At 28.0% G+C, this 10,689-nt stretch overlaps 2 protein-coding genes across 2 annotated transcripts; both read left to right on the top strand.

The window, feature by feature from the left end:
• Positions 1–225: 225 nt before the first annotated feature.
• On the top strand, positions 226–1,856 carry LOC111920251 (trihelix transcription factor GT-3a). Its single transcript, XM_023915837.3, has 2 exons — positions 226–568; positions 1,301–1,856. The coding sequence occupies exons 1-2, from the start codon at positions 305–307 to the stop codon at positions 1,796–1,798; spliced, it is 762 nt and encodes a 253-aa protein (XP_023771605.1). The 5' UTR covers positions 226–304; the 3' UTR covers positions 1,799–1,856.
• Positions 1,857–3,349: 1,493 nt separating this feature from the next.
• LOC111918935 (protein FAR1-RELATED SEQUENCE 5-like) lies at positions 3,350–7,155 on the top strand. Its single transcript, XM_052766586.1, has 8 exons — positions 3,350–3,409; positions 3,949–4,051; positions 4,499–5,276; positions 5,416–5,674; positions 5,791–5,880; positions 6,010–6,207; positions 6,539–7,031; positions 7,076–7,155. Exons 1-8 carry the CDS (start codon positions 3,350–3,352, stop codon positions 7,153–7,155), a joined length of 2,061 nt encoding a protein of 686 aa, XP_052622546.1.
• Positions 7,156–10,689: the final 3,534 nt, after the last annotated feature.

Below are 10,689 nucleotides of genomic sequence, written 5' to 3'. Positions count from 1 at the left end.
TATATATATATATATATATATATATATATATATATATATATATATATATATATATAACATGCTAAAAAAAGGCAACCAAATTACATATTGGCATTCATTTTTGCCACCTAATTGCCATCAAATATTATTATTGTTTATATAACCATTTTCACACCTTCAATTCACACAAACACGCTAATAACCATCTTATAAAGGCTTATATATCTTTCTTAACCTATCTTTTTTCCTTTCAGATTCATATCCAGAAAGACCCACAAAAATTTTCTTTCCAGTTTCCAGATCCTTCAAGAAATATCGTATATTTATGGACCATGGACACCTTCATCATGTCAGTGTTGGTGTCGACCCAAGCAGTGGAGCTGGTGGTGGCGAAAGGTTTCCACAATGGAGCGTTCAAGAAACAGGGGAGTTCCTAATGATACGAGCCGAACTGGATCCAAGGTTCATGGAAATTAAACGTAATAAGCTTCTTTGGGAAGTGATATCGAGGAAGATGAAGGATAGGGGGTATAATCGCAGTGCTGAACAGTGCAAAGCGAAATGGAAGAATCTTGTTACACGTTATAAGGTTTGCACTATGCGTTTCTGTGTCTTTTGAATCCAGATTTGATCTGAAAAAAATGATTATACATAAGGAAACACTTTGTTTCCAAATCTTCGAAAAGATAAACTAGCTTGCATGAAAAAGATTGTTTCAAACCCTAGATAGTTTTAAGAATTATACACAGTAACATATTATTATCGAGTGTATGAGTTATAGTATCATGTTTTCGTTGATAAAAAGCTATGTTTTTTCCACATAGTTTCTTTTAGAAATGAAAATTCCCTTAGAAATCATGGAGTAGGAATTTGCTCAACATTTAGCTATAGTTTACTTGGGAAAACCTAAAGTTTAACCAAATCCAATTTATGATTCTGTTAGTTTAGTTATAAAGACATGTGCATAGATGGTCGAAAGACAACTATGCAATATCCTCTAGATTTGCTCACATTCGAATGGTTTAAGAGTCTTAGAGAAAATTCCTTGTACATGCATAACTGGCACAAATGTTATAATATAAAAATCATGTTATAAACCCTAGACACGTGTTAGAGGTAGTAAAATGATCAATCAATAAGTAAACATTTACTTTAATTAGGTTATATTGAGTAAAATGAAAAATCATCTTAGGTATAGGGTACTAAAACCTTGTAAATTTTATAGGGATTTCCTTTCTATTATTAAATAATCCAATGGTGATTAATTATGTTTATTTATGGAAGAAACTAAATTTGGTTTCTTGGAATGAAAAAAATGTAGGGATGCGAAACGGTAGAAGATGATTCTGTGAGGCAACAATTTCCATTCTACAATGATCTGGACGCCATTTTCACAGCTCGAATGCAAAGGATGTTATGGACAGAAACAGAAGGATCTAAAAAGAGAATGATGCGGTTTTCTTCAGATGATGATGAGGAAAGCGATTTAGAAAAGACTAAAAAGAAAAAGGTGGCTATAAAGAGTAGCAACATCGGAAGCTATAGTAACACGAAGGAGATACTGGGGGAATTCATGAAGCAACAAATGCAGATAGAAAAGCAATGGATGAAAGCATTCGAGGAGAAAGAAGAAGAAAGGAGATCGAAGGAGATGGAATGGAGGCAAACGATGATGGCATTGGAGAAGGAAAGAATGATGTTGGATCAGAGGTGGAGAGAGAAGGAAGAACAAAGAATGATGAGAGAAGAAGTAAGATCTCAAAAACGAGATGCTCTTTTTACTGCACTTTTTAACATGCTTACAAGGCAAGATTTGTAATTCAAATAGGAGAGATTTTTGCTCTAAAATGTTGAAGCATAAGAAGTATTTGAAATTATTTGTTTGGTAGAACGTAGAATGTTGGAATTAAAAAAGCACACAAATCAGGAAAGTCAACAAACAGTGTTTTCCTTCACCGCGTAAACATCTAAACCCACGACTGCTCACAAAACGACGTTCCAACATTTCACATTCTTTTCTTCTTGCCAATTTAAGAAAGAATACGTACATTGTCGTGTCATATCTAAATTGAAATAATTAAGTTTCTTGAAGCCGGTGTTGTAAATAGGTTCTTTAAATTCTATATATATATATATATATATATATATATATATATATATATATATATATATATATATATATATATATATATATATATATATATATATATATATATATATATATATATATATATATATATATATATATAGGATCAACTGAGAACATAAAAAAGGTTGAGAACAAAGTATATTCATTTGCGATTCCGTGTATTTATTTGTGAAAAAATGATAAATTTTTACGCCTTTAATTTCATTTGAAGAGAAAAGTATATTCATGTTGATTGTGCGTAAAAATTCATCATTTCTCCACCAAATGAATACATGAAATCACAAATAAATATAATTGTTATCGCGTTCTCAATCTTTTAGGTGTTCTCATTTGATCGTTTCCCTATATATATATATATATATATATATATATATATATATATATATATATATATATATATATATATATATATATATATATATATATATATATATATATATATATATATATATATATATCTTTACTATCTTATAAAACAAATCCCACTATTTCTAAAAATAGATTGAATAAAATAATAATATTTTTTTAAGACGTCCAAATTATTAAGCTAATTGTACAACTAATCACTAATAAAATAATATTAAAATTTAAACAAACTCCTATAAATCCTCTCTTCCAAGGTTTTGACCAGATCTTTTTTCATCCAAATAAATACTCAACACCCTATAATTTGATCATTTCATGAATTTTCTTTATTTTTAATATGACATGTTTCCTAAAACAAACTAATGATTGAATTGAAAATAGTCATTCTTTATCAAAAGAAATTAATTGTCGAAACAAACTATTTGTCGTCCGCAGCTTTGCGCGGGTAAACGGCTAGTGTATATATATATATATATATATATATATATATATATATATATATATATATATATATATATATATATATATATATATATATATATATATATAGAGAGAGAGAGAGAGAGAGGTAGGTTCAATTGAGAAAATAAAAAAGGTTGAGAATGATGGAATCATTCTCAGCCAATCATTTATCTAACATGTTCAAATTTTAAAAAAAAAAATACGCGTGTCCATTTTCATTAAGGGTATCTTTGTAAATTAGCAACTTTTTTACATAAAACTTACCTGTTCGTGTTATCAGGTTCCAATTTGATGATATCTTTATATCGTTTGAATCGGATATGAGGAATTCATTATCAAGATTATTTTCTTTATATAACTCGTTAGCAATTATACGTTTTCATTCCATTAATCATGAAGTTTTGCATCTATGTTTCAGTTTTCTACTTCTTTTTCAGCTTCCGATTTGATCAAGTATGTATATCGTTTGAATCGGATAGATCGGAGTTATTTATATAACTCGTTAGCAATTATACGTTTTCATTCAATTAATCGTGAAGTTTCGCATCTGTGTTTCAGTTTTCTACTTCGTTTTGAGTTTCCGATTTGATTAGGTATGTATATCGTTTCAATCGGATAGATCGGAGTTCATTATCAAGATTATTGCTTTTTATAATTTATTTGGAATGACGCTTATTATATTCCTTTTGGAGTTGTTTCATCAGAGTTCATTATCAGGATTATCAAGTTTCGAATATGTATTGGAGTTATTTCATCGGATTTTTGTTAAGTAGTTTGAGATATTTATTTCATCATTTATATCGTTGTAGTTTTTACGTTCTGTACTGAGAGAGATTGCTTAATTACATCATATGATCATATATGATTTAAGTTTCTTTCAGATATTTTGTACATTGAGGTGAGATATATTCGAAATTAACCAGGTTTTCATCTTTACGACTTTTTTTGTGAGATATATTCGATATTAAGATTGTTTTTGTTTATTTATATAGATCATTTGGTGTATTATGTCGAATTCTAGTGTTATTGATGGTGATTTGTATTCTTATATGAGTGAGAGTGAAGAAGAAGATGTTGAGAACTCATTTTTTGAAGGTATCAGTTATTGAATTATTTTGTTGTTTTTAGTTTTGTTGATTATCATTTATTTACATATGAATATGTTAATATGAATAAATTGTTGTCTTATTCATATATGAATAAACGTGTGATAATTGTAATTTCGAATTTATTATTTTTTTCGTTTTATTCATATGTGAATAAGTTATGTTTTATTTACATATGAATATGTTAAAATGAATAAATTGTTGTCTTATTCATATATGAATAAACGCGTATTAATTGTAATTTTGAATTTATTATTTTTTTTCGTTTTATTCATATATGAATAAGTTATGTTTTATTTTATATATTTTGAATCTTCATGAATTTTATGTATTCATATATGAATGTTTTATTAATATATGAATGTTTTTTGTTTTATTTATATGAGTTTTATGTATTCATATATATTATTGTTTTATTCATGCATTATTATTTTAGGTGGTGAATCTTCAAGTTCAGTACATGATGCACAATATTTTGATGATATAATTGGAGAACATGTCTATAAGCCAGATGTACCTGTTCAACTTATTCCTTTTAAGGGTTTAATCTTCAAATCATTAAAGTTGGCTATCAAAATGTATTATGAGTATGCTGAAATTGGTGGTTTTGATGTTAGACTGAGCACACAGTCAAGGTTTGATAACAAGATTATAAAGAAGAAACATGTTATATGTAATCGTGGTGGTAAACAGAAAAAGAAATCTTATGACACATTAGGTACAAGTGGTGTTAGGAGGAAACGAAATTCAAATTCAAGAGCTATTGGTTGCCAAGCAAAGATTATATTTGAATCTGTGTATGGAACTCCAGATTATAAAGTTTTTCAGTTTGATGAACTTCACAACCATCCACTTGAGAAGAGAAGCGATTTAAAAAAGGCGAGACAAATGTCATATTCAGAAAAAGAGTTTATTGTGCGTGCTTCCACATCAAAAATAGGTCCAACTATGGCTCATAAGTTGAGGGCAAGTCTGAGAGGTGGGTATGAGTTTGTAAAGCCCAAAGTAGTTGACTATAAAAATTTAAGGAGAGATATCAACAGGGTTATTGGTTATAAAGATGCCCAAATGATAGTAAACACAATGAATGACCGTCGAGCTCACTATCCAAATTACTCATTTGAGTTTAATTGTCAAGATGATGTTTTGGACTGTACGTTTTGGGCTGATGAAATGGAGAAGGCATATTATGCTGAATTTGGTGATGTTATCTCGTTTGATGCGACTTTCTGAACAAACAAGTAAGTTATTTTATCTACTTTTGTTTATAGCTTATTCATATATGAATATTTTTATATTCACTTATTAATACATCAAAAATTGACTCTAATGAACATTTTTTTTGTGTGTTAGGTATCGAATGGTTTTTGTTCCGTTTACTGCTATTGACCATCATAAAAAATCGGTTACTGTTGGATCTGGGTTGCTAAGCAATGAAAGCATTGAGTCTTACTCTTGGTTGCTTAAAGCATTTCTTAAAACTCATGGGAAAGAACCAACACTTGTTTTAACTGATCAAGATGCTGCAATAAAACAAACTGTTGAGAATGTGTTTCGTAATTCGAAGCACCGATTATGTATGTGGCATATAATGAAAAAGTTGAAAAAACAGGTATTATTTTAATATATTTCAAATATATTACTTATTAGTATATTCATTTATGAATATTGATTGTTATTTTACTTATTATTATTTATTCATTTATGAATATTTTTGTTTTAATACAGATATCAGATGATTTATTTACAAGCACAGACTTTAGAAAAAGGTTTTCGAAGCTTGTTTGGGACATTAATATGAAACCTGATGTTTTTGAGGTGAAGTAGGGTTTGCTTATGAAGGAATTCAATCTTGAAGACACAAGATGGTTTAAAGACATGTTTACAATACGTGATTCATGGATACCTAGATATTTTAGTGATATTCCAATGTGTGGTTTGATGAAGACTACATCGAGGTCAGAGAGTATGAATTCATTCTTTAATATATATTCAGAAAGTGGGAACTTACTTTTGAATTTTATGATGAATTACGACACTGCCATTCAAAAGCAAAGGAATACTCAACGAGAGCTTGATAGGGCATCAAAGAAATCATCATATAAAATGCAAACACCTCGAGAAATAGAACTGCAAGCATCAAAGGTTTATACAAGTACATTATTTTTTGAGGTGCAAAAAGAAATATATAAAGCATGTTTTTTCTATACGTACTCATATGTTGGTATTGAAGATGGTTGGGAAGTTTACATTGTGCAGCACAACAACAATAAAAGTGATTTTAAAAATGAATTTAAGGTAATTTTACTTGTTTTTTTATGAAAAATGTAATAATATTCATATATGAATATGATAATATTCATATATGAATATCAATATTCATATATGAATATTATATGAATATATGAATATATATGAGTGTTGATATGAGTATTCTTATATGAATGTAAATGTGTAAATTTTGTTTTTGTATCAGGTTGAAATAAAAGCTGAAGAGAAAGAAATAAATTACAGTTGTGAACATTTTAAGTGTATGGGTGTTTTATGCAGACATGCTTTTACAATAATGATGAGATGTGGTGTTAAAGAAATTCCTAAAAGGTACATTTTGAAGAGATGGAAAAAGGATGTGATATCAAGAAATTATCGTTTTAGTTCTGTTCAATCCGATTCAGGTGATTGTGAGAATGTAAAGTTAGTCAATGATTCATATTATAGTTTTGAATCATGTTTGGATATTGTAAGAGATGACAAAAAGAGATTGGATTTGTTTGCTGAGAAACAACAAATGTTGTTGAAGGAATTTGAGAGTGATTATATTTCTCCTGGATTGAAAAGCAAGACAGATGGTGAAGTCGTATGCAAGCTTTTGGGTGTTACTATTCCTATTCCAGAAGAGATTAATATTCATGTTCCTGAAGTTCAAAGCAATAAAGGTTCTAGAATCAAGAAAAGAATTCCAAGTGCAGGTGAAGTAGCATATGAAAATTCTAAAAACATAGAATGTGTTCAGGATGTGGAAAGCGAGTTCCACACAATTTACGTACTTGTCCAGAAAGAGTTGGAGCTGCTAAATCAGCAAAAGACAGTTAGGGATTTTTTTTATTCATTTATGAATATATGAAGATAAAAACAATAAACAATAATATTCATGTATGAACAATACACATTTATATTGATATGTTGATATTTGTTTTTTAAATTACTATAAAATAAGTTATATTGATATTGTAAATTATTTATAAATGAATATAAATATGTGAAATTTGTTATACTAATAAATAAGTAATATTCATATCTGAATTTTTTTATGTTAATATCTGAACTTTATTATCCTAACATATTACTTTGAACTTATTCATAAATGAATATATCATATTCGTATTCATTTATGAATAAATAAAAATAAATTTTGAAAATATTTGAATATAAAAAAATGACATAAATAAGCAAACTTGTTTCTACTAATAAGTTAGTTATATTCATATATGAAATTTGTTATATTCATATATGAACTTTGTTATACTGACATATTACTCCTAATTTAATCATAAATGAAGATATCATATTCGTATTCATTTATGAATAAACATAAATAAACTTTGAAAATATTTAAATATAAAAAACTGACAGAAATAAGCGAAGTTGTTTCTATTACATAATCATTCAACACAAGATAATAAAAGTTGTTCATAAGCATTTCACAAAATATTAAAACGATTTTCAACAATATTTAACAAACCATTTAAAACTTGTTTTGCAAAATCATCTTACATGTACTTCAAATCCATTCATCTTCAACACAAACTGTTCTATAGCATCACACTTCAACATTCTTTCATCTTCACAAGCAATCATTAATATTCTTTTAACCTTTTTTGAATTGTTTGCATAGCCTTGTATGCATGATCAGTACGCACTTTGAATTCAACTTTTTGATATTTTTCAGCAAGATCCAACACCTTAGCCTTCAACATGTTAATTTCAGAAGTTAGTATTATGTGTGCATATCTTTGCCTGAGCTTCTCTAAAGTAGTTTGTTGAACTGCACTTTCTTTATGAAGTCCTAGTTTCCACTTTGAGAGTGGTTGTCCCATATAGGTCTCCATATGTCTCATTGCAAAGACCCCACAATCAACTTTGTTTTTAACTGTTCTCCATGACATTTCAAGTCGTTGGGGTTTGATACTTTCTTTTGAGATTGCATTTGCTCTTGGATGGTTTATTTCTTTAAAGTATCTCACAAACAAATTTTTCTGATCATTAAATAAAATAAAAGTTAGATATGTAATAAATTGGTTCTTTTATGTTGTTGTGAACTGGGTACATACCAAAGGTTTCATTATTACTCCGTATTTCCCTTCATAATCCCCCTCAACTGCACTATTGTCTAGAATTTCAATTGACGGTTTCTTTAAGTTGAAGACAATCACAAAAATGTGAGCACTTCTAACAACTGGAAAGAATATCTATTTTTATATATATAATGGTAAGTATTTTGTTGATAAAATATATATAAAAAAAACAACTTTAATTAACATACCATGTCAATATCTTTTATGTTCAAGATTTTTTTGTACCCATTGGTATTGTCATGAAAGTTCTCCTTGAATTTTTCATACTTTCTTTCATCAGACAATGTTGAAGTTAGATAAGCAGTCTGTAACCAATATAATCATATGTGAATTTCGGTTGAATATATATAATTATGTTAAAGAATACATCATATTTGTATAATCATATGTGAATTTAAGTTGTAAAAAAATATAATATTCATAAATGAATACATCATATTGGTGTATTCATTTATGAATAAGGAAAGAATTAAGGTTAGAACATAAACTTACAGAAACTCCAACTTTCAAGAAGAGTCTATATGGTGAATTTCCAAAATCTCTTTCAAGTTCTTGGTGGTTAAGTAAATCAGACCAAGTGTCTAAAACTTCTCTAAAAATATCTGTGTTTGCATATAGACTTTCCATAACTGCTCTTTCTGCTATCTGACCATATTTTGTCTGGATTACCACATCTCTGCAAATATATGATCAAAATGTCATAGATTATTATCTATATAATAATCATATATGAATGTATATAAAATAAAGTTACTTACGATGTGTTGCCTTGTAAGTTGAACAACCATTCACAGACAATACTTTCCTGATGTGTCAGTTTGGGTTTTGTGTCTGTTATTCTGCATTTGAAAGGTGATTTGAAAGCATCAGCAAGCTTCTTCTCTCTTGGTTGATCCAGATCATGCTTTGATGGTCCTACTTCAGTAGGAATTGATACAGAGATTGGATTTGGATTAAGAACATTTTTCTTTACTAATCTGATAACAACCTTCTGATGGTCGTCTTTGATTTGTTTCTTTGTAAGTGCTTTTTTTAGTGAAGATTCATTAGATTTTTTACTTGAAGTTTGATCTGAATCTTGACTGAGACCTAAACTAAAGCTTGGATGAGTATCTGCATGCCAGGAGATTTATCATATAAATAGTTGTAAGTTAATTATAATATTTGAGTTTATATTTTGAAATGTTTATCCAAATTGTTACCTCCTTTATTTCCTTTTGTCTTGTCAGCTTTTTCTCCTTTCTTGTTTTGATTTTCTGACTTTTTCTTTCCTGAATGATAAAGAATTGTGATTAAGTAATTCATATGTGAATAAGTAATGTATTCATTTATGAATAAGTAATACATATCATTATTTATGAATAAGTAATACTATATTTTTTATTTATTAGTATATTGTGTTATTCATTTATGAATAATAAAACTTACTATATTCATTTATTAGTGAATCAACTATTTACCTCTATCTTCTGTATTTCCTTTTTCAATTTCTGTTTGTTTTTCTTCACCTCCATCTTTCGTGTTCTTAGCTTCCGTTCCTCCTTCATTTCTATCTACAGAGTTTTCTTTGCCTGAAACATATACATCATATATGAATATTTTTTATTTTTTATTCATTTATATAGTATATTATTTATTTATGAATAAACAATGTTATTAAAAAATCAATATAAATATTGTAATATATTTTAAATCATTCATTTACCTGTATCATCTCCCTTTGTTTTTTCAACTTTTGTTCCTTGTTCATGTACACCTTCTGATTTTTCCTTTTCTGCAAAAGTATTAGTTTTACCTGTACTCATTGGTGACCCTGGTCAAAATTTAACAAACAAAATTGTTATTGTGTATTGATATTTTTATATATTCTTTTAAAATAAAATTAAGATAAAATTTACCTATATTAATATTATCGAAAATAGTTTTCATTTCAGAGTGATTCCAGATTTCATCTTCTTGACTATTTAAACTTGAAACTCCAATTCCAAGGACATTGTCCACAATGTTGTCAACAACTTTATCCAACAAATTTTGATTTTCAGTTTGTTGAATAGTCTCTTCATGATTATTTGTTTCCTCAGCATGATCATCTTTTTCTTCTTCATCATTCTGATTTTCATTCCTCTTTGCATCTTTCTCTTTTACTCTAATTTCACCTTCTTTTTTATTCTTATCTGCATCATTCTTTATTCCTTCATTATCTGCTTCATTTGAATCAAGCAAATAATCTACTTCTGGTTGACTTGCACCATTATCACTGTCTTCTTCACCA

This window comes from Lactuca sativa, chromosome 8 (genome assembly GCF_002870075.4).
Source record: "Lactuca sativa cultivar Salinas chromosome 8, Lsat_Salinas_v11, whole genome shotgun sequence".
NCBI classification, from domain to species: domain Eukaryota; kingdom Viridiplantae; phylum Streptophyta; class Magnoliopsida; order Asterales; family Asteraceae; genus Lactuca; species Lactuca sativa.
This window is presented reverse-complemented; position numbering and strand designations above follow the sequence as displayed.